General features: G+C 50.1%; 1 protein-coding gene across 4 annotated transcripts in view; it reads right to left on the bottom strand.

Moving 5' to 3' along the window:
• Positions 1–23,787, bottom strand: part of COLEC11 (collectin subfamily member 11) — a 37,022-nt gene extending 13,235 nt beyond the window's left edge. Inside the window, exons 1-3 of one of the 4 annotated variants that reach the window (XM_014731318.3) lie at positions 23,478–23,786; positions 18,772–18,915; positions 9,117–9,188 (exon numbers count right to left, since the gene is read on the bottom strand). In XM_014731318.3, coding sequence (XP_014586804.2) covers positions 9,117–9,188; positions 18,772–18,915; positions 23,478–23,700 — 439 coding nt within the window. In that variant the 5' untranslated portion in view covers positions 23,701–23,786. Of the gene's footprint in view, positions 1–9,116; positions 9,189–18,771; positions 18,916–23,477 lie in introns of all 4 variants that reach the window. The other 3 variants (XM_001502880.6, XM_070236748.1, XM_070236749.1) reach the window with 3 other exon arrangements.
• Positions 23,788–25,126: the final 1,339 nt, after the last annotated feature.

Here is a 25,126-nt window from a genome sequence, read left to right on the forward strand (position 1 = left end):
CTCTGGCACACTCACTCTCCACCACAGCCCCCACGCACACTGAGAACTATCGCTGGTGTGAGGTGTTTCTAATAGGAATATTCTGTCTTTGGGGTGTGTTGGAGAAGAAAAAGGTGAGAGCCATTAAAGTCCCATGAAACTGCCAACACGTCCTCTCCTTTATAGCAATCTGGGGTGGTTTTAACTTGCAGACATTTCTTGGAAATTAGCCCTTGGGCAGAAAACCCAGAGGTTCCAACGTGTGGTTACAAATGCAGAGGTTCTCGAGGGTGAGCAGACGAGAAGAAGAGCTCTACTGCCTTCTTCCTCTGCCAAGAAGGTCTTCCTGTGCCTCCCAAGGACAAGAAGATTTTGCAAAAAGCAAACAAATCTGCCTCCCTGGGTCGTGTGAGATGATTGGCAACGCAGTAGACACACTTAGATCCTGTCCCTTTAAGTCTCAGCAGCTTCTGGGGGAGGCACCCAGAGAGCTGTGAGCTGATGGAAGGCCCCTTCCCCATTCCCGCTCCACTAATGAGTGTGCGAGCGCACATTTGTCCTCTAGACACGCACAAGGAGCGGGAGCAGCTCGCAGCAGGCAGGTAATTCTTATTAATTTTAATGAAGATATCACACAGCCCTTTGAAGTGGAGACAGGGCAGAAAGAGCACTTGGAATTCAGCTTCCTCAGCGATTTTTAACGAAGGATAATGTGCACATCACAGAGCCTGGGAAGCCCATCGCTGATGTGGGGTCGCCCTCCACCTTCCTGTGCCAGGAGGGTCCCCAGCTTCTGAGACGTGGGGCCTAGGGCCCCCCTGCTCTTGTCTTAGCTGCGTGTCTGGGGACTAGACACCTTGAAAGCTGAGATGACACACTTTTAGCAGGTAGTGTCAGCAAAGCCAACTCTGTACTATTTCCAGACAGCTGTGTAGGCTACAAATGTGGAAATTATTCTTATTTCAATAAAGGACCAAGGACAGCAGGAGGTTTCTGCCGGACCCATTGACTTGTCTTTGTTATTTGAGGAAAGACAATCTGTCAGTTTGCATGCACTTTCTCCTGCAGCTGTTGAGTTCCCCAGCAGGGGGCCACTCAGTGTGCAGCCAGAGACCCTTCAACACAGGCCACATTAGCCCAAGAGACAGGCCCCCCAGCAGCCAGGACCCACGTGGGCACAGCTTGCATTTCCTGAAAGGTGAGGTGAGAAGGCCACTCAGGTGGAGGGTGTCCAGATCCTTGAGACCAACCTGCAGGACAGGCCCTGCGGCAGCATCACCAGATCAGACCACCTGGGCGCTTGCTGATGGAAGCGCCGCAGCTCAGGCCACCGTCTCGAGCCGCAGCTGCGTTGTAACGAGCACCCCACTGGTGCCTGTGCACACCAGGGTTTGAGAAGCGTCCATGGAACAGAGCCTTCTGCTCCGTGGACAGTGGAGAAGGAACTCGGCCTGGTGTGGCGGGAAGCCTCCGCCCGCAGACTTGCTCTCTAGAACCTGGGGAGGATGAGGGAGCACACACATGACACCTGGGGCCCTTGACCATGGGCTGTGTCACCCGTAGTTTTCAAAAGTTTGAAGATACTGAATTTCAAGTTATTTTTCAAACAATTGATTGAGGGTCTTCCAAGTGCCGGGTCCCATACGAGGTCCTGGACACACCAAGATGGAAGTGAGTGGCTCAGGTCTTGGAGGGGAGTCAAATGTCTAAAGAAATAGGCATGCCATGCCACAGGCCAGCCTGGCTCACACGCCCCTGTCAGGACGTGCCATGCCAGTCACCAGCAGGGCCACTTCCTGAGAAAGGTCCCTCGGGCCTAAGGCCAGGGACAGGCTGTGAGTCGCAGGCAGCTGATGCATCTTCCCAGATGGATTCTGAGTCCCACGGACTTGGCACCCTGCAAAGCCCCAAGAGTAGGAGGTGGCTTGGAGGTGGGGCGGGTCCGTGAAGTCCCTGAGCTGCACTTTCACCTGCTCTGTGCTCTGTACGACTTCTACTGCTTTATAAAACAAATCAAGAATCCCTGACATAGGTGGCTGAGTCTTCCTTCTGGCATTGATGTCAGAACCCAAAGCTACCTTTGCAGGTCACCCTGCCGAATACACCAGCTCTCAGAGTGTGAATTTCATTTAAATAACCTGAGCTTATATATATATATATAGTATATAATAATACATATATGCAAACATATATAGTATTGTTTTCCTGTCCAAAATTTTCTGCGAGTGAAACGTAATTTGTTGTATTTTAAACAGAGCAGGAAAAAACAGGAGAATGGGGAGAGACAGAGAGGGACAGAGCTTGCGGTGGAGCAAAGGGTGAAGTAAGTGCAGTTCCAGAAGCAAACCCCAAGTCCGGGGTGCCGGCGGATGCACCAGTTCCCTGGGGGACTGAGAACCTCACAGAGGAGGGTGTGGTGGGGGAGCACCTGCCCGGAGGTCAGCAGCCAGCAACACAGTGACAGCTCAGGGTGGGTGGGGGATCCTCCAGGGGGCATTCCACACAAGAAGAGCCTCTCTCTCTGGGTAGGGGGAGCAGCAGGACCTGCATCGTGGGCTCCTGGCGGCCATTTTGCTCCCTCTTAAAATGAGTGGGTCCAAGATGTGAAGAGAGCAATAGAGACCAGAAGACCTGATTTGGGACCACTGATCCATCCCACCCCTGGACTTCCCAGGAAGGAAGGAAGCCCTGCTCTAGAGCGTTTATGGGAAATGATTTAACATCATCCGAGGAAGGATCCACCCTGTGGGTGATGAAAAAGGAGGGGAGGGAATCCCCCAGAGAATGTGCTAGCAGGACTGCGGAGGCTCGGAGGTTACCAGAACTCACACAACTCGAGGAAGGATCCACCCTGTGGGTGATGAAAAAGGAGGGGAGGGAATCCCCCAGAGAATGTGCTAGCAGGACTGCGGAGGCTCGGAGGTTACCAGAACTCACGCAACTCAGGGCCGTGAGACCCACATGTAAAAAGGGGATTGAAGGAGGTTGACGGCAAGACATGGCTATAAATGTGATCATTTTTGCAGCTGTTAGACAAAAAAAAGCCAAGAGGCTGGAGAAAAGTTCTGGCACCTTCCACAGCCACTGTTAAGAGTTGAAGGGCTGACGCTGTGTCCAAGCGGGTGCACAGCTAGGATGGACCGGAAGAACCCAGCACCTGTGGCCCAGGACACAAGTTGAGGCAGGACTGGTTATCTGCTGGAGTCTGAGCCAATGGAGCAGGGCTTTAGAGCTGCGCTGCTCACATGAAGCTGGCCTCGGTCACTGGGGCTTCTGCAACATGCCCGCTCTCATGCCCTGCGCCCCTGATGCAGTGAGTCTGGGCGCCTAGAATCATGTCCTCTGCTGGGAAGCATGGTGTTGCGGCCCCTTGACGGTCACTGATGGCAGATGTCTTGACGGCTTTCTGCTCTGCTGTGCATTTGAGTTCTCAGCAGCCACCCACCCAGCTGCAGTGTCTTGTGTCTGAGACTCCGACACAGCTGTGGCACCAGCCCCACCCTTGTTCTCCCCGAGATGGGACACATCTTCAAGGAGCCATCAGTGGTGAGAACGCTCAGGGCACCCAGCAGCATGGTGGCGAGCAGGGTGGGGCAGAGCATTCTCCAGTGGAGGCGTCCTTGATGGGACATGAAGCCTCAGTTGGGAATGAGGTGGCAAGTGAAGTGTGTGAGGAATTCTGAAAATAGAGCAATATTAAAATATCTAAAGGAGGGAATTCCTCACGCTTCCTTCATCAACTAGCAAAAAAGTAAACAGAGCTATTCTACTTCTAATGATTTCATAAAAAATATTACTGGTAGAAATAACCATCACAAAATAAAACTGACGTTGGCTAAAACTACACAGGGAAAAAATTGTCATTAACTAAAAGTTGACGGGAGAGTCATGTCTACACAGTTTAGAACCGAAAATCCCAACCAGGCAGTTAGACCTGGTGCAAACAATGACACAACAGGAAACTCAGAAGGGCAGAAGCCACGGTCGGGAAAATTCGATGTAGATTAAAAAATAAAATAAGTTTTAAAAACTTCTCAAGCATTCTGGTAAGATTTATGCAGGAAAAAAATGATCCCAGTGAAAATAATTTCTAAAAAAAGCGAGAGTGATTTAATTGCACTGCGTAGCCGTGATGCAGGATTGAAGTCGGCTCAGTGTAGGCCCTGAGGAAGATGTTGCACTGTCCTCTAGGAGGATGTAACCAGTTTAGAAAGATCCCCAGGCGACCCCGCCGTGGGCCATCACTGAGGGATGGCTGTGTCTGTGCTCTCTCGCTCCAGCCCTCGATAAACACTGATCGGGAACAATCGGAGTCGGAAGTATTATTTTGCTCTCACGGGCTGGAAGCTAGGGTTTGGAGCTGTCACAGCGGGTACGTGGCAAGGCTGGTGTTGAACCGTCTGTCCCACCCGCACCCCTGCTCTTATGGCTCACGGTGCCCTCGTCCTCAGGAACCTCCTTTCAAGAAGCACTTCCACAGAAATCCAGATCCAACCCATTGCCGTTCCCAGTGGAAACTGAGTCAACTGCCCCAGACCAAGGCAGTTCCAGAGATGCTGAAACAAGGGAAGTCCCTGGCCCCTCGGTCCCTGCCATGGTCACTGTTCTCTGTGTGAGCCTCACTGCAGCAGAGTCTTCTGGAAGCCACAGATGTCAGTGACTGAACTCAGGGAGCACTGTACCTGTGCAATTGCTGCCGTCAGCTAAAAACGCGTCGCTGAGCTAGAAAGCCTCACGAACAGGAGGGAATGCAGGGGGAGGGCCAGGAAGTGGAGAGGAGAATTCTGAATCCTGCAAAGCTCCTGTTGGAGAGCGCAGTTCCAGTGAGGACCTTGGGGAGGCCATGCTAGCTGAGGTCCCCTCTCCCTGCCCATCTGAGGCCCAGATCATGGCCTGCTGCATGCTTTGCCACTTGGAAGCTGAGTGTAGTGCTTCTGAGGGTGACCACAGCTCTCAGTGTCTGGGCACGGACAAGCCGAAGCACACCCACGCTGACCGTGAACGTGGCCATCAGCAGGTGGGATGTCTGAGGGAGACGGCCAGAGGCTACAAACAAACACCTGGGCCTCCAGGTAAATCTGCATGTCCACCGGCCGCAGTCACAGCCACCTTTAAAAATAGGTGCCAACATCAAACATACAGAGCCTGCTCGTTGTCGGGAATACCAAAAGTGCAGAAAAGAACAGAGAAAATTTCAATGTCCATAACCTATAATCCAAAAATAATCCAGAAATATCTACAACTAATATTTTGGTTTCTTTCTTTCCCATCCTTTTTCTGTCCTTTGTAAACATTTTACTCAGATGTCTGCTCTTGTATCCTGTTTTATTCTCTTGCATTCTATCATGTCATGGCCAATCCTCTTCTTAAAGACTGCCTAAAAAAGGATATTTCCTGGATTTCTAACTGCTTCCACTATTCAATAATCCAAATAAATCCCACTTGCGTTAACTTGTTCTCTGTATTCTGCAAAGTAGCAAAAACCCCAAACCAAAGCTTCTCATTTTGTGAGTGACGACGCCAGCCCCCTAGAAAACCCGAAATCCCCCATCGACTCCCAGACTGGCGTGTTCAGACGGGAGCCGTCGTTAACGGGTTGCTGCTGAGATGGGACTGTAAACAGCCGGGTCCAGGCTCCTCTCTCCTGCCTTCAGCCCACACAGGACTCCATTCTAGAACACACCGCCCCGGGGGGAATTTTAAGTTACTCGGGACATTAGGCAGCCGTTAAAATGACTTTATAGCATGGAGAATGCTTACACTAAAACTTGATGTTAAATTTAAGAAGTGGGATGAAAATTTATATATACAACATAATCACCACAAAGCAAAAAAAGGCACCAAAAAGGGAAGTAGACCAAAATAAGTGGTTATCTCTGCATGACCTTATTATGGATGATTTTTCTCACCACTTTTAGATATACAGTCATGTGACCCTTAACGACAGGGACACGTTCTGAGAAATGCATCATTAGGCGATACCTTTGCTGTGTGAACATCATAGGATGTGCTTACACAAACCTAGATGGTATAGCCTACTACACACCCAGGCTGGATGGTACTGAGCTCATGGGACCACACTGTATATGCAGTCCGATGTTGACCGACATGTCGTTATGTGGCACAACACTGTATGTTAACGCTCTATCATGAGCATATGTTACTGTTATATGTTAGAAAAATCTGAAACAAGGCAGTTTCTTGATCCAGCTCAAATTCACCCCCTCATTGCCCAGCTTTCTGCCTGAATTTACCCTCACGTGTCCACACACCTGTCTCCTCCACTGGTCCGGGGCTCCAGGCTGCATTCCCTGGAACACCTAACAGTGCTCAATTAGTAGTTAAATGATGGGGAAAAGCAATGTGGTAGGCTGCCTCAGTGCCCAGCACGTCTACTCTCATGGAGAGATTCAGAAGGTGTGATGAAAGCTTTTACAGTCGCTGGTGCCTGCATTGCCTTTTCGAGAGTGAGAAGAAGAAGAATGGTGATGATAAGAAAGCCAGTGCGGATGATAACAGATGACAGAGATGAGACAGCAGATAAGAGTCCATGTCAAGGTGAAATTAGGCATTTGCTGCCACTGGTGCACTGAGCTCAAACATCGTTACTTTGAAAAAACATCCATGAAATGGCATCAAGAAAATGAATGTGTGGCCACCTAGAACAGAGGAGATATTCACTTCCTAATTGTGAAATATGAAATCGTCCGCACAGGAAAACTGAGGAACATCCATTTTACTGCCATGTAAATTTCATAATTTATAGCTCAAAATAAAATAACACGATACAGCTCTAGCACTTTCAACTTTTTTTTTTTTTTTAAAGATTTTATTTTTTCCTTTTTATGCCCAAAGCCCCCCGGTACATAGTTGTGTATTCTTCGTTGTGGGTTCTTCTAGTTGTGGCATGTGGGACGCTGCCTCAGCGTGGTCTGATGAGCAGTGCCATGTCCGCGCCCAGGATTCGAACTAACGAAACACTGGGCCGCCTGCAGCGGAGCGCGCAAACTTAACCACTCGGCCACGGGGCCAGCCCCTAGCACTTTCAACTTTTATAAGTATAGCAATAAGGTAAAAATCATAAGCACTTTAGTCCTAAGATACTTTTAACCTAAGAACTTTATGAAGCAGTTGCATCACTGTCTGCCCCACCCCATAGATAGGAAAACAAGCTCAGAGCCACCGCCGGCCCTCTTGGTCCACTCCCCTCATCATGGTCATCTGTGCCAGCCACTGTCCTGCATACTGGGCGCTCCAGGCTGGGCCCAGCAGAGTGCCCACCTCGCTCACCCCCGTGTTTCCCAGCAAACACAGATGGGACGTGAAAAATGCAAGAGGACTGCTTACTCAGAGTGGCAAGTGCAGGCACCAGGAGAAGAACCACGTATTGATGGCCTTTTCTAAAGTTCATAATTCCACTCTGGCAACTTATTCTAGGGAAATATTCAGAGTTATGTACAGAAAATGCAAGCACAAAAGCATCTTACACATCAAGAAGAAAAAGAACCCAAACAGAGTTTTTAAAAGGACAGAAAAAGACAACCTCAAAAAGAAAAAAAAGACAGAAAAGAAATACAAATGACTTCTAAACACATGAAATAATGACCTACTTCATTCAGAATAAGAGAGGCAAAGTGAAACCATGCTGACGTGGCATTTCCCTGCTGTCAGACCAGCTCTCTAGGCTGGGGAGGGCGTCGGGGGACCACATTCTCGTGCACTGCCTGGGAGAGGGTAAATTGATTCAATCCTTTTGAAGGGCAACAGCTACCAAACTTTCAAAAACATGTGCATTTTGGTCTAGGAATTACACTGCTAGGAATTTATCTTCAAGCTATACTCCTACAGTAAAAAATGACACATATAAGATTGTTCACTGCAGCAAACCCCTAGGAAAATGTAAATCTCAAGTAATCGGAGACCAGTTAGATAAAGCTTGATAGGTTCGTACCATGGAACAGCACTTCACTCAATAAGAGGGTGAGGAAAACTTCCGCATCCTCACATAGAAAAAAGCCCAAGACACAGTGTTCCGTGAAAAGAGCAAAATGCACCATGATACGTATATCGTGCAACTGTTCATATGAAAGCGGGGAGGAAGAGAGTATAAATTTACTTGCCGTTCGTAAAGGATCTCTGTAAAGATAAATACACCTGACAGTGGTGTCGGCGGGGAGGGCACCCGGGAGGGTGGGACGGGAAGGAGACTGTTCGCCATGAATAGTTTCTGTACGTTTTGGACTTTGAGAATAGTTTGTTTATTTTTTAATTAATTTTCTATGAATAAAGGAAAAAATAAGAAATAAAAATCAGTGCCTGGGGTTGATGGAGGGACGGACTGCAAAGGGTGGTGACAGAAACGCTCTGGCTCTTGACTGTGACCAGGGTCCCCCAGGTGGACTCACACTCTTTCACTAACAAAGAAACAGGTTCAAAGTGATGAGGGTCCGTTAGCCACAAGTGGGGGAGCCACTGTATCCCCTAATGCTCCAACCAAGTCTGTGTGCACTCTCCTTGCACACCTCCATACTGTTTGCACACCCCCATACTGTTTGCACACCTCCATATCTGGTTCACGTACCTCCATATTGTTTGCACACGTCCACATTGTTCACACACCTCCATAACTGCACACCTCCCTACTGTTTTCACACCTCCATATTGTTTGCACACCTCTATAATTGTTTATACACCTCCATAGTTGTCTGCATAGCTTCATAGTTGCTTGCACACCTTCATAGTTGCTTGCACACCCTCACAATTGCACTTATACTTGTAACGCTCACAAATGATCTCCATTTTGCAGATGAGGCTGGTCAGGGGCCGAGCCAGCATTGAGTTTACACGAACGTACTCAGCCCGTTACACACTCCTACCAGGAAATACTTAGCTGCTTGGAGCCAGGCAGGCTACAACCAAGGAGCACTGTGTAAGGAGCCCTCTCTGCACCCGGCTTCACTGACAGGCCTCCTGCCTTCCTGAGAGCTACACAGGAGTCGGATTCCTCTCGAATCCCCCGGCCCTCTTCTCCCCCGACAGCTCCTGCAGGAGCAGTGCACCAGCTGTGCCCTTGGGTGCAGAGCCCTGAGGGGCTGAGAGGGGCGAGCCCTGGGTGGGGCCTGAGGGGTGGCAAGTACCTTTTTCTCCCGTGGGGCCCACTCTTCCAGGCCGTCCTGGTGCGCCTTTGTCTCCCTTCTCTCCAGCATCCCCTGTGGAAGAAGTCACATGCATTTAGGACCTCGTTCTGAGCACAGGCTTCCAGTTGGTACGTGGAGGAGTAACAAGGAGAAAGCTTCTCACCCTGTCAGTGCACCAGCCAGGCCCCTTGGCCTTCCTCTCCCCAGCCCTGGGCCCCCGGGGATTTCACCCCTTCCTCGGGACCCTCTCCCATCCCTTGACCTCCTGCCGCAGAAGGCACTCAAGTCTCCCGGCCCCAGGTCTTTCTCAGGACTCTGCTTCCTTGCCCTACTTCCTCCCTCTGGGAGTGGATTTGTCCCTCTCTCCAGTTATCCTCAGGGCTTGCTCCCAGTCCGCCCTCTGGCGCCAGTGTTCCCCAAGACCCACTCTAACTACTCCACTGCCCTTCACCACCTGGATGTCAACATGAAGGGAGAAAGCATCTTAAGTCTCCTCCCACGGCCAAGCATCCCTCCTGGGCAGAGGGATGAGCGTCCCTGCTGGGCAGATGGCCAAGTGTCCCTCCTGGCCTCTCCTGCCCCTTGTCTGGCTGATACACTTGGGAAGAATACACTCAGGTGCTCGCATCAGCATCCCCTCATCCCTTCAGCACAAGGTCCCCCAAGGGTGCACACTCCTGCTCGGGGCCAACCTAATGCTTTTTCCCCAGACATGAGTCTCTTCTGCAGACTCTCTTGGTTCTGGTGTTGACACATTGATTCTACCAGATTCTAAGCCCTCATCGGATACATTCAAGCATCTGCCCAGCTCTGTGAAATCCAGCCGGCCGCTTCCTCCCCATCCACATCCCTGCCTCAGGCGCGCCAGCACTTGGGGCACGCCCATCTGCTTCTCTGCAGCTTTGGAGCCAGATGGACCACTGAGCCTACCCTCAAACTGCTCGGTGCAGGAGACAGAGATGGGAAGAAACAGTGGAGACATCCTGTGAGAAGTGATACAGGGTGTGTGGCAAGAGCACAGAGCATGGAGGCCTGTGGGGAGATATGAAGGCCCCTCCCGGGCCCCTCCGCTCTAACCCACACCAAAATGATCTTCCTAAACACAAATCCGATTATGTCGTCTCCCTTCTCAAAAGACATGCAAAACCACCAATGGGCTAAATGTCATTATAAACAACGTCTGGTTTTAAGATCCTCCTCAACACGTCTTCTCCTGGAGCCCAGGTCATTTCTCATGCTGTCCCTTCTGCCTCACCTGCCCTGATCATCAGCCCACCTGTCCAGGCTTCACCTCCTCACCTGACCTCCAGGAAGCTTTTCCTGATTCCCTCTCTGGATCCCTCTTTTCTCCAGTGACTGGGACCCTGCTCCATATCGCAGTCATCTTCATATGGCCTCTTCTGCTTAACTGCTGTGCTATTCCTCTGAGTGTGTGTGTGGATGCTGATGTGGGGCCAACGTACCTTCCCGGTTGTGCACACTGCCGGCCAACATTCAAGCAAACTTCAGTTCCCTATAATTCTCTATCACCCCTTCAGTTGGTGAGAGACTTAACTGACGTTACAGATTCCCCAATGAAACTCCTCAAACTGATAATCTGGCCTAAAGGAGGGACATTCCATTTAAACTTAAGTAAACAAAAAGAAAAGCAAAGTGAGTGCCAACAGAAACTAGAAGACAGAGCTGGCCCATCCCTGTCATCCCCGTGCCACAGCTGTGAGGGCTCCATCAAGCAGCTGTTGAAGAGTGGGTTACCTCCCATGGGTTGACACACACACATGGCCCCTGAAACTCTGGGTGGTTCTCAATCTTTTTCTTATATTTTGAGAAGAAAGGAAATTACTACAATCGCAATACTTGGAGAAGCACTGATAGTCTAGCAAGAAATACCAACTAACAGAAGGCACTCACCATCAAGATTCAGCAGACATTTGAGGAGCACCAACAGCAGGAAAGAGAATAACGAGAGAGGACACAGAACTCACAGGGCAGCCAGAATCTGAGTCTGAAATAAGAGACTGAATATCCTCATAATGACAAGAGAGAAAACAAGAGTAACTGAAGAAGAACGAACTAGACATCCTGTACACAAAATTAATTTTTAAAATAAATTGACCTATAGATAGGCTGAGTAACAGAATGATAAAAGCTAATGCATGAAACAAAAGAGTAGGGTGAAGATTTTTTTCACAGTGCAGCACTAAGAGATAAGGAACTTGAAAGTGTTGCTTGGTTTGAAGTTACCAAGTCGAGAGTGGAAGAAAAATCCCCCAAATTTCAATATTTATTTTATAAGAATTCCAGAAAGGGAGACTAGCCATTTGAAGCCTTAAAAGCTGTGAAGATTCAATAGCTGTGATTTCCCGGTCCTAAGGAAAGGCATGAAAGAACACAATGAAGGTGCCCACGGTGCACCACGCCGGAAAAATGAGGGGAAATAACTTAGACGTGTCAGACTGACATCACAGAACATCAAGAATAAAGAGAAAATTCATAAGCTACCCAAGAGGAAAAGGACTGCATGCATACGAATGAGAGTCGGATTGACATAAGAATTCTTATTAGCCACACGGGATACAAGAATAAAACGAGGCAAGAGCTTCAACAAAAGAGCCATAATTTAGATTGAGAGATCAGAAGAGTCCTCTCCGATGAAGCGTCTTTTCACTGAGACCTGCTGAACAAGTAAAGATGTAGCCAGGCCAAGAGCAAGGAGAAAGTGCTCTGAGAAAGGGGGACCACACCAGCCCAGGGGAGGTAGAGAGACAGGAAGGGGCTGGTCCAAGCAAGCCCACAGGGGCCGGGAGAAGATGGCACTCAGACTTCATATCTAAGGACCATGGGAAGCCACCGACACACTCTTCGTAGGGAGATAACATGGCCCGATCCATGCATGGGGGAGAGCAGTAAGTATACTATTGCAATAGTCCAGGCTATAGGCAAGCGCCTATTCCCATCTATGTGCAGCAGTCTGCTCCCACAGCCCATCTCCCCCAGTGGACTGGAAGCTCCTTGAAGACAGGGTTCACATCTCGCCCAGCTCTGGCTCTCCCGGTGCACCTGGGAGAGGCCTTGACCATGCAAGTGCTCTGTCAATACTAGTAGAAAATTAACACTAAGCATACCTGCTGGCTGTTCTTTTGTTGGTTAAGATGATTCCTAGAGTTTACGCATGGGATTCACTTATCTCCATAACTGAACCTCGCCCCAACATGTGAGGCAGGGATCATGCCCACTCTGTAGATGGAGACCCAGACCAGGAGACGCAGTGATGTGCCCAAGCTCGGCGGAGCCGCCACTCCAACTCCGGTCTTGACCACACCTCCCCAGGGCATTAAAACCCTAACTACAGTCCGACTAGGATAACCAGACCATCACTTAACCTGCACTGCCTACCCTACTTCACCCTCCTCTCAGACGGGAAAGCATAAGGACAGCACCTGTCATGACTCCTGCCCCGTCTCCACCTGCTGCCACCAGCCTGCCACCAGGCTGACCAAACAACTGGCCATAGTTAGCATTCGAGGCACGGAAAGACCCTGAACAGCACCAAACATGACCATGTGCCCCAAGGTCTGCTTACTGAGGCAGGAAAGAGGAATGAGACGTTCCTAAGAACAATAAGACTTTGAAGAGTGGGACCCGTAGGTTTTCCTTACATCTCTCAGCTGGTCAAAAATGCTCTTAAACACCGTTCTTCCTAAGGATTCTGCTAAAGGGATGTATGACGGTATCAGCATGGGGTCAATGCGTTCCAGCCAGTGTGGGGTGCAGGCACCCTGAACGCCCCATTGTTCCTGCAGTGGGGCGTCCAGAGCCGGAGTCAGAAAGCCTGCTCACCACCTGGGCTATGACAACCCCAGCCTCCAGGTCCTCGCCTCTGATGAGGATGGAGTGACCTCTGTCTTGGAAAACACCAAGCTGGCTGTTGTTATAAAGTTAGCTGCTCTCCCTATCATTGCATCCCAATTTTGGAGAGGCAATGCCAAAGATGACAGAGACCCTCTCTGGCAGGATCGCCTCCTGGCCCCATTCTTTCCCAGTGACCTTGACCTCCCACTTGGAGACCAGTCCCAGACGTGCTTCTTCAGAACAAAGGCGGTTTTCAAGCACTGTTCACATTTGGCAGGGTTTGAAATGTTCACTGTCTGCTACTCCCAGGGGACATAAAGATCCATGGCCCCGCTGGTAATCACTCCCAGGCAGTATTTCTATAAACCTCTCCACTCAAAAATCATGTGCATTCCGTAATGTACGCCCGGGAGCACAGCAGCCTTTCCTACGTCCTTGTCTTCATCAGGTATCGGTTTGGGGCAGATTTACGACACAGAATTCTAAATGACAAGCTATTCCTCTACAAGGAGAGGCTAGCATTTCAACTGGCTAGCTCATTAATGAGCCGCTCTCTCCTCTCTCGAGGAAACACAGAACACGTGGGTGGTATTGACTTCTTGCTTGCCTCCCTGCAAATCACCGCCAAGTCTATGAGCAAAATGCTCTCATCCAGATTTCATTTGGGGTGATTGTCGAGCCACGTCCATTAGTGCAGAGCTCAAGATACTTTGCTGACTCGCAGCCGGCTGAGGAGGGGCCATGGGTGTTCCTTAACTCTTGTGACACCTGCCTCCATGGCTGAACAAATCAGTCTGCGAGCAGATGTCACCCCTGCCCAGCACACGGATGCAAACGCCACAGCACGCAAGCACAGCGGGTGTCAGAGGGGAGAGACAGAGAGGCCAACGGCTCATTCTGCAGGAGAGGAGCCAGGCCCGGCAACGGCCCCTCTCATGAGAGAGAGACTCCCACACACACAGGCTTCACAATGTCGTTAAGCTAATTCAATAAAACCCGTAAGAACAACTATGCCCTTTCAAAATTTCTGAGCAGCCAGCTTGCTAACGTAAATGTTTTCCTACCGACAATCAACTTTTTTAGCCACTAAGAAAAGACTGTTTTTCCCATCAAAAGGAGTTGTTATTCTCTTCAAATGCAAGGATAATGTGTTATTATTAGGCCTGTAATAGCAATAAATTTCATCTCAAGCACCAACACTGGTCAGTGGATATGGGCTGCCCAGAGTTGTGTTGAGAAAGACTCTAAAGCCCAGTCTGGATTCAGTAGAGGAAACACCAGAATCCACAGGGCACACGAAGAGGAGGCCTGTGTGCTGTATTCCCACAGACTGCATGCCACCTCCACATTCGGGTCTTTAACGAGATGGGCAGGGGCCAGCCCAGTGGTGTAGTGGTTAAGTTCACACACTCTGCTTCAGCAGCCTGGACTTTGCAGGTTCAGATCTCAGACACAGACCTACACACTGCTCATCAAGCCATGCTGTGGTAGCGTCCCATACACAAAATAGAGAAAGATTGGCAACAGACGTTAGCTCAGGGCCAATCTTCCTTGCCAAAAAAAAAAAAAAAGAAAGAAAAAAGAAAGAAAGGAAGAAAGGAGATGGGTAATGGCTTCTTCCTCCCGGGCTGAGCCTGGCCCTGGTAGACCTCAATAATGTTTGTCTAATGAATGAATGGAGACCATTGACGTGCCCCTTTCATCTTAAGAGTGGAGCCTGTATTGTGTATTTTTATCTCCACCGACTAAGGCAATTCCCAACACGTTGGATGTAATAAATCCAGTCCCAGACCATTCTCGCTCATTCTGGTCGACTGTGTGCCGGGTGTGAACTTCATCCTCTCCCTGCTTCTGTGTGTGGCCAGTGCACACTTAGTGATTGGTGAGCCACTGTCAAGGAGAGGGAAGCAGGCAGGGTCCCATCGTCACCGTGTGCCCCAAAGCTGCAGGTGACGGGTGAAGCCCACGCCGCATACCCTGCGATGAAAAGTCACACTCTCTCCAACCCTTACTGAAAGAATGCGCAACAACCTAAGGATGGAAAAGGTCCTCGCATTTCCGCACGGCGGGTTCCCCTCCTCTCACTAGGGGGCGTTGTATCGTGTGAGCATCGCAGGATGTCTGCAAGGGCAGAGACGGATCTGAGAACCCGGTTTTACAGGGAAAGAGACTCCGCAGGAGCCAGGCGGCATTCATCCACGCCCCTACAAGGCCGAGCTGAGCGGGGCGGGCGCTGGGCCGACGCCCCTCAGGCCGCGCACAGAGGGCGCAGACCGAGCAGGGCCTCGCGGCAGCCGCTGCCCCACCAGCCCACACCGCGGACTGGCACGGGGGCGCAGATCCAAAGGCAGGGCTCTTCCCTGATACCAGTCTGTCCACTTGGTGGTGGGCAAAAGCCCGCATCCTCCTGAATTGTTATTGTCTGGAGGCTCCGGACTTGCTTTTTTACCCTAGATTTCTCTCCTGCACCCTCCCCCTGGCGCCCCATCTAAACAGAGGAACAAGAAAACTCCTCCTCTGAAGAAATGGGGCTCCCATCACAAAGAAGGAACCCACGTTGTCCCCACATTGCTACGTCAAAACAGGACACCCCGTTCTCGCCACACACACAGAATGGCAATCACGTGAGGTGACAGACGTGTGATCATTTCACAATGGATTTGTATGTTCAGTCATCACGTCGTGCACCTTGAATATAAAGATATAGCGACTCCTTTGTCAATTATACCTCAATAAAGCTAGAAATAGAAGAGAACAAGACATCCAGATTTTAAGGGCTTTAATAAAGATATTAAGAAGTTTCGCTACTCGAACTGTCCCTTTAGTATTGACAGGCTAGAGGGGAACTAGACTTATGAAACAACACTGCCACCTGAATCCAGGGATCTAGAACGTGGGCTCTGTAGCACGTGGTCTGTATTTCGTCCACAGCCTCAAAGCTTGCCACACAGCCTCCGCATTCCTTGGGGCCGTGTGGCTCCTCTGTAAGTCCTGGGAGAGCAGGGTCCCGGTGGATCCACTGGGGCCTTCCCTCTAAAGCGCCTGCACCCGACCTGCTCAGAGCAGATGCTCAGTAAGTATGCATGAAGGACAAACAGAGTCATACCAAGTCAGCCCCTGGGGACCATGCTCTCTCCGGGCAATTTTGGTGGCTCATCTCTGACTACAACACGGTGTTCAGTGTTGGGAACTCACTGATAAGAAGAGATGCAGTGTCCCTGGGAGTGGGCCACACCTCAGAGAGCAAAGAACCCAGGGGGCCTCCGCCAAGCACACCAACCAAAACAAGTTTGATGTCTGGGTTCGGCAGAAACAGTCACCGATGCAGATTTTGAAAAGCTGCTTCTCAGAAGTGCCCTCAAGATGTGCTTAACAACCCGGAGATAGCTGAATATCCATACTGTCCTAATTTTATATTTAAACTGTGAATATGCCAAACGGTAGAAAACCTGGACAGTTGCCTCTCTGAGCTTTTTTAGACACAACTATACACTCAGAGATAACCACCATTGTTAGTATATTTCCTTCTAGTTTTTTTCTCTGTTTCTATGTATTTGTATGTTTTTAACGGAATTACAGAGACTGAAGTTTTGTATTAGCTTTAGAACATACTGAATCTTTCTGTAACGACAAACATACATTTAAACCGCTCTCTGATATCTCCTCCCTCCGTGTGCTTCCCAGGTTATGGGAGATTTCTAGAGTCAGGAGCTGTGTGCTTAGGACGCCCGCGTGATTTTAGGAGCAGCAAACGAACGGCTGTCTGGACTGAACGACCAACCTTCTTAACCTGCAAGCATCTGCTCCAGAAACATAGCCACCATTTAATCCTCACAGAACGCTGAGGCTGTGTCATTTCCCACGTTGACGGATGGAGACACTGAGGCTGGGGAGGACAGGCAACTTGTCACACACGTGGCTTGCACGTGCTGAACTCAGACCACTGTACCTCAAAGGCTGCGCCTTCGCGCTACCCGCATCACCTTAGAAAGAGGGGCCACACAGGCACACGAAGGCAGAACAACATCCCTGGGCCCAGGACAGACGGGCGGTTCCCCATCCAGCACTTCTGAAAAGCATCTAGAGAGATTTTCACTGACAGAATAGACGAGAACTATGCACGGAAGCCTGGGCCCACCCCAGTGCCCCCATCACGCGGGGGCCACAGACACTTCAGGGTGTCCCCTCCCGGATGCCAGAGTGGAAGGCAATGTTCAGGACCCCAGGGGGTCCACCCACGTCCAGGTGGGGAAGCAAATTCCACAGTGGAAAGTCCTGCTCTCTCTCCCACAGCCACATTTTCAAATTCAAAACTCAAGGCCCCGCTCACAAACCCACAGCAGATCACTACAAAGCCCGGGGCCAGCATCCCTCTTTCATCAAAACTTTGAGCGAGTGGCACAAGTCAGACAGTTTGAGCTTCTTCCGACATAATTAAAAGTTTTTAAAGAGGGTCAACACACTTCTCATAATTAAAACCACGCAGCCAGGAGGCCGTTTGGGCCGCAGGATTGTGTTCTTGGCTTCCACACAGCAGAGTGACAGCAGTCCCAAAAGACCTTCCCCAGTAGGGCTGCCCTCTTGGAGACTCTCCTGGCCATCAGCACTGACTTTCCTGATGACAGTCCTAACGCTGGCTGCCCTGATCACCCTAGAGGTGGCCCGCAGGGACCAGCGCGCCCCTGAGACAGCGCTGGCCGCCCTGTGCTCCTGCTCACCAAGGACACTGGCCTCGGCTGCCCTTGGCTGAAGCCTGCTGCCTCTGTGCCCACAAGGGCCTGATCCCCAGATGACCGGCTCTGTCATTGGCAGAAGTCATTCTCACCATGGTCAACAGCGCCTAAATGTGAGTCTGCTTTTCTCCAACATCTCCATAAGGACAGCCTGCAGCTTCTCACAAAAGGCCCACTTGGCAGAGTCCAGGCTGGAGGGGCAGCCCACACGGGGAGAGGAGGGACAGAATGGACTTTGGGGATGCAGGAGGCAATGTATGCTGAGTCCTGGGCTGGCCCCTCCACATCCCTGCCTTCCTGCTCTTAGGAGCACATGGTGGAGGTGCCCCATCCCTGTCTTGAAATTCTTTATAACTTTGAACAAGGGGCCCACATTTCATTTTGCACTGGGCCCCTGGACTAATGGAGCTGGTCCTGCTTAGAAATCACAAGATCTGGAATCTCTTGCCTGTGGTTTATAGAACCAATGACTTTCTCAGGTGAAGAACCCACTCTGAGCGCTCAGACACTTCCCCTGTGCTGGTGTAGAGCCAGCTCTTCTGGAAGTAAATTATAGACGAAGCAACAAGAGAAAAGGTACTTTGGGTTTTAGAAGAAGGAATAAAGAACTTTCAGGAACCAGCACAGGAGTGCAGTCTTCAGAGCTGTGTGACCTAATTTGCAAACTGCTAAGTTTCCCTGAGCCTCGGATGTCCTCATCTGCAAATGGACCAGATGAGATCGCCTCATCCTGTGGGTCACTCGAGGTGACCCAGTCAGTGCTGGAACAAACGTCAGTTGCCTTTACAGGGTCCTAGCAGAGAGGATGAGCTGCCAACGAATGGCTAGCTTCAGGATTACAGGAGTCCTCGGCCAAAGGGAGTGTACACACCATGCAGTCCAACCCTTGATTGTACAGATGGGGAAACTGAGGCCCGCCGAGGAGGCAGCTTTGCCCCAGGTCAGACCCTGAGCTGGCACTGGGACTCGGGACTTGGGACCACCCCTGTGTCAGCCACACACGGGCTCCCCGCCCACCCGCCGGCCACTGCTGGGAGGCCCTGGCCGAGGAGGCCCGAGCAGGAGGTTACCTTTGAGGCCTGGAACAAGGATCTGCACGGAGCAGGCGTCGTCCGCCGGCTGCTGAGGACATCCAGCTGGGAGCAGAGACAGGAAGGCCAGGCTAATGAGCGCCAGACCTCTCTTCATAATGAGCACTCGCAGGACACTGACTCCTGAATGAAGGAAGGGATAAACAGTGACAGGAATTCCAAAACTGGCGACAGCGAGTGACAGTGTGCAGGCCACAGCTGGGCTCACGGCCACCCCTCTGTGGGGCCAGGGCTCTCGGTAGCATTGTGGAACCTCTCCCATCGATTTGGTGTCTCTCTCCCTCTCTCTCCCTCACTCACTCGTGTGCCGACTTAAACCTGCCCCGAGAAGTTTCTGTGGCCGGCTGAGACGATGACCACCACCCCGTGAAGTGTTAGTCCAGATTCTCTTCTTCTGCTTTATCACTAGTGTTTAATACACACAAAGCGTGTTTATAGTTATAGGAAAACTGTGACGCTCAGCCACAAAACACATGTTGGAGAGCCAGACAGCTTCACAAGTCAGGCCTTGCCCAGTGCTGCAGTCCCGGGGGGCCGTTCCCACCCCGCCCCCCTCCCCAGGAGGATCCACTCTCCCAACGGTGAACTTACCATTCTCTCACTGTTTCTGAAATAGCATCACGACACATGGATGTATTCTTAAACCTTATAAGAGAGTATATCACACTGTGTGTAGTCTTCTGTGACTTACCTTCTGCTCCAGGAGCCACCCACGCTGCTACGTGCTGCTGTAGCTTATTGATTATCTAATTCCATTAATACAGAGAGCACCAGTGTGGGATGGGGTAGGAGTTGGAAGGGACAGGAGGACACAGCCGGTCCTACATCACAGTGGGGAGCAGGCACGCTGATTCTCCCCCCACGGGCCAGTGAGGGAGTCTTGGCAGCAGCACGCAGAGCCCTGCCACATGGGACTTAGATGTCTGTCTATGGCATAGTGGATGGCATAGAGTTTGGGGACAGCTGTTCATCTGGCTGTACCAATGTCCTGGCCAAATCACGTCTCCTTTATCAGCCTGTTTCCTTATCTTAAAGTGGAGGTGAGACCCCTAGGGTTATTCTGAGGAAGAACAGTGCTGATGCACAGAGCTGGGCACAGTGCCTGGCTCATGGCAAGTACTCACTCAATGACAGCTTTCATGTTACTGTTATCACACATTGTGGGGTGGCCCCAAGGCCAGCAACAGCTCCCAGACAAAGGAAAGACCGGGAGTCAGAGTTTCTAAACTGAGAGTGTTCTATACTCCCTGTAAAGTGCCTGTGCTTTAGCCAAGTCAGCCATAAAACGGGCACAGGTGAAAACCATTTGCATTCTGTGACATCCTGTAGTGAGGACCTGGCTTCCCGATGTGTGGTCATGGAACAGACACTGTGAAGGGCGAGGGATGAAGACGGATATTCACTGGACTTGGGAAAATACAACACCCATATGATACCCCACAGAGATAGCACATCTCTCATGGCAGAGACCAGGAAACCAAAGGTAAGAGAAATTAAGTAATTGCCCAGCATTTACAACTAGTAAGTGGTGACAATGGGCTTGAAACCTGGATCTCCTACTGCTGTTGACTTCTTTCTTCGTTCTGCCCAACTGTCAGTTTCTCATGCATCAAAGCAAGGGCTCATCCTCCTCCTTAAATCACAATGGTAATGGGCTTTTATTTTATTTTGTATTATTGTATGTTTGGTGGAGAGAAAAGCAGCCAATATTTACCGCATCACAAATGTGGACACTTATATGTAATTCCCCAAACCTCTTATGAAATATATGGTCCCTCATGTAAAGATGATGAAATGAAGCAGCAAGAGGTTGCATGGCCAGCCACACAGCACAGCTGGACCGTCAAACATGCTCTGGCGCCAACCCACCTCTTCACACCGCCGCTGCCTCTCCCCACCCCCGCCTGCCGTAGCTCACACAAATATTAGAACTATAAGGAAAAGGAAAAGGACGCGCAAATTTGCCCACATTCCAGGGCCCCAGGGAGGAGCTGTGCCCCTTTTAGTCTCCTTTGTCGTCTCAGCTGTGGGTCCACGTGCGAGTAATCTGTACTGGAAGCAGGCAGACGTATGTGCCACAGTCCATACATCGCACAGAGCCCCGAGCACTCAGGGCCTGGAGTTTGGCGGCACTAAACTGACTGAGCAAACAAAAGAACGAGCGAGGGGCCGGCCCCTGGCCAAGTGGTTAGGTTCACGTGCTCCGGTTCAGTGGCCCAGGGTTTCGCCGGTTAGGATCCTGGCTGTGGACATGGTGCCACTCATCGAGCCATGCTGAGGTGGTGTCCCACATAACACTAGACCTAAAACTAGGATATACAACTATGTACTGGGGGGCTTTGGGGAGAAGAAGAAAAAGAAAAGGGAACTAGTGAAGGAATGAATGGACGGAGGGCCACAACATGCCGCAGGCGGCATTCGATGCTCTTCTCCTGCTCATCGTTCCTCCATGTTCTAGAGTGTTTACCATGCCTGATGTCCACACAGCATTCCCAGGGCCAGCTCGTTGACACGTGACCTGTGCAGACCCACGGGGGAGGGGCACACGCAGAGGGCCCTGCAATGGGATTAGCGTGCCCCTGTCGCTGTCCTGGAATCCCTAGGTTTTGGAACAAAGGGGCACCTCAAAGTTAGCAGCCACTAAACTGATCACTGTCTTGTGTTCTTAACCCTAATGAACTTAGCTGCTGCTTTAGCAGCAAATATTTTGGTTCTTTCCAGAATATAGCTCTTAAAAGCAATGATAATGCTGTATGTCAATTACATCTCAATTTTAAAAGTCACAATAAACACCTACTTTTGTGCTCAGGCAAATGGATACTTGTTTTTTGGTATTTGTTGGAGGCAAACTGACTGGATTTTTAAATGTCTCAGGTGTCAGAAGCTAACAAGGGAACTCCTCTCTAGCTAGAAACCACTGTGTCAAGAGACAGCCACGTCGCTTAGCAAGACTTAACGCTCTCACACTGCGGAAGCCTCAAGAGCAGCTTCAGGAGGATCAGTTACAAGAGGAGGCGACAGTGAGAGGAAAACCCAGAATAAGCCGAAGCTGGTGTTCCTCACTCACTCCTTCACTGGTTCTCTGACTCGGCCGCCCATTCGCACACCTATGCCCAGCCCCTGCCCAGGCCCCTCTCGGTCCGCCCTGAGGCGCCCGCTCCCAGTCCAGCTCAATGGGTCCTGGCTGCAGAAATCAGGGCGCCAGGCCCTGGGTGACAGCCTCCTCGTCCCAGAGCCCCGGCTCTTTCCTGCCCTCTTAGAAGAGGAATTTCATTTCATAAACGAAGAAGCCACAGCCCCCCAGACCTCTTAAAGAACAACATCCTTATCTCTGGGCCAGGGCCCAGGAGGCTCGGAGCCCTCTCTGTCAAGGAGGTTGGCTTTTCAGAGGGGAAAGGGGATTCAATTTGGAATTCTTAGCAGAGACACATTATAAGAATAAAACAGCAAATGAAGAAAAATGTGGCTTCATTTGCCAAACATACAACTGTACATTTCCATTAAATACCTAGAGCGGGGCCCAGCATCTCACAGCCACCGCGAATAACTGGAGAGAGCTGCACCCCAGAAGCATGAGGGAGCCCGGGGCTCACTGGCAAACACCCCCAGCCCCCCCTCCCCCCCTGCTGTGTGGCTTCCTACAGTGACTGTGGGCCTCCCCATGGCCACAGCACTGACAGATTTCCACCCCAATGGCACACATTTTTCCTTCTTTTTATCAAGACCACAAAGTAAGAAGAGGTCTTTTCCTTGTTATTTTGTCCTAGCTTGATGCAAATCATCTGTCTGCTCTCTTATTTAGTACATAGACTTTTCAAAATTGTAAATGAAATCAAATAGCTGTGAAAGTTGGGGGCACTGCTCTGCCTCCACCAGGCAAAGTGTTTCCCACCAAATCAGAAATCCAGTTATACCATGAAACAGCTTTAACACTTTATCTTTTCAACTCAGAGCTACTACTTAACTTCAGCCCAGCAGGGCGGCCAGTTCTAAGGGCCAGGGATCAAGGCAGGAAGGGTCGCCCTGTGACACTTCTGTCTCATCCAGTTTGGGAGACTAGATGCACCTACTCTGTGTAAGATGACCCCATTTGCCCTTGAAAGTTGTCTTCTCAAGTCCCACCTTCCCCCACACCTGACATTCCCAGCACTGAGCCCAAAACAGAGCTGTCACTGAGCACAGATCACCGCTGTCGTCCACGTGGCCCATCTGCAGGTGGTCACTGAGCACAGATCACCGCTGTCATCCACGTGGCCCATCTGCAGGTGGTCACTGAGCACAGATCACCGCTGTCGTCCACGTGGCCCATCTGCAGGTGGTCAATGAGGACAGATCACCGCTGTCGTCCACGTGGCCCATCTGCAGGTGGTCAACAAGCCGACCTGACCCTGCCCTGGCTGCTCAGACAGTTGGTTGGTTCTGTGGCCTCTTCTTACACTAGGACTGGGAATTAGGAAAGGAATTGCTTCACCTCTGTGAATCTGTGTAAACCGCAGAGGGCTTGACTCAATCGTCTAGTAACTGACAGATCTAAGCCTGCTCCTCAGTCGACTCCAAGAAGTTTCCACCATGAACTACTGACTTAACCAAACCTTGGAATTCTGGTGCCTGATTTACTTGACAGACTCGAGACTCTGGCCAGATCTAGGAACAGATTCCCAGCTCCGCTTCAACCCAGTTCCTACCTCTGGCTCTGTCTGGAATCTCTCCTTCCTGTCTCAGCGTCTTCCCGCTGGGGAACCGCCGTCCTGCTCTCCAGGGCTGCAGCCAACGGCAGTGTCCCTGACCTGCAGTGCACACTAGGCACGGGGGGCGTCCTGACCGTCGGGAGCCCGTGGGGACACTGCACCCGGGAGCCTCATGGCTGCTATTTACAGAGACGGACGCAGCGCACACACGAGCAGGCATGGGCCTGGGCCGTCAGACGGCCCAGCAAATCAGGCCGGGAGGCTGCTGTGTTATCTGCAAACCGCTTCCTGTTTGAAATCCTCAGCTGTCCTGAGAGGGTGGTGGGAGAGTGTGGGAACGCTGGAAACATCCGTGATGTCAGGGCTCTCCCAGGAAGGGAGGCGTGTGGGGCCCTCCTCGAGAGGCCCCTTCTAACTACTCACCCCCAACACCCCAATTCCATCTCCTTTTCATCCTGTCTCTTCTTTATATCTTTTCTGTTCTTCTCTTTTTCTTTTTTTGAAAAAATAAGCATGAGTATTGTAGAAAGTCAGGAAAGTATAAAGAAGAGTGATAATTATCACCTGGAATCACACCAGTTGGTGCTAAATACGGCTGACATGTCTTTTCATTTCTTCCGTCCGGGGTTTCAGTTCAAAAGCGTTGAGTGCATGTCCAATGCCTGTGGAGACCTAACCCACGGTGAGACCCCAAACTCACGTCACTCACTGAAGTTTCATTCAAAGACAACACACGCCCAAACACATCTCTGTGAGGGGCTGGGTGGATCCAGTCTCTGAGGAGCCCAACTCTGATACAATTGGGGGAGGGGGTGGAACAGGACTTCTTTAAGAAAAAGATATATATAAAATTATGATCATAAAAAGTTAAGTTCAAAGGTGAATATTTATTTAGACTGAAAAGAGAAGTCATAACAAATCACATGTGTAAAAACTGACAAATTCCACACACATCACAAAATCCATGAAAAAGAATGGATTGTTTATTAAACTGTCTGACCGCATAAATAAATTTGACAACTTAGACGAAATGGACCACTTCCTGGGGAAACACAAACTACCACAATGGACCCAACATGAAATAGAGAATTGAACAGCTCCGTAACAGTTAAGGGACTTGAATTTGTGATTTAAAAACTCCCAAAAAGGAAATCTCCAGGCCAGATGGTTTCACAGGAGAACTTTACCAAACGTTTAAAGAAAAATTAACACCAATTCTCACACACTTCTCCCAGAAAACAGAAGAGGAGGAGTACTTACCAATTCATTTTATGAAGCTGGTGTTACCCTGATACCAGAACCAGACAAAGACAGTACGAAAAAAGGAAAACTATAGACCAATAACCCTCATGAATACAGATGCAAAAATCTTTAACAAAATGTTAGCAAAATAGAATTCAGTAATATGTAAAAAGATTTATAAACTGTCACTGAGTGGTGTATTTCAGGAATGCAAGGATGGGTCAATATTCAAAAACAATCAACCTTATCCACCATACTAACGAGCTAACAGAGAAAAATCACATGATTGTATCAACTGATGCAGAAAAGGCATTTGACATAATTCAACCCCCTTTCATGATAAAAACTCTCAGAAAAATAGAAATAGAGGGGGAACTTCCTCAACTTGATTTTTAAAAACCTAC

This window comes from Equus caballus, chromosome 15 (genome assembly GCF_041296265.1).
Source record: "Equus caballus isolate H_3958 breed thoroughbred chromosome 15, TB-T2T, whole genome shotgun sequence".
NCBI classification, from domain to species: domain Eukaryota; kingdom Metazoa; phylum Chordata; class Mammalia; order Perissodactyla; family Equidae; genus Equus; species Equus caballus.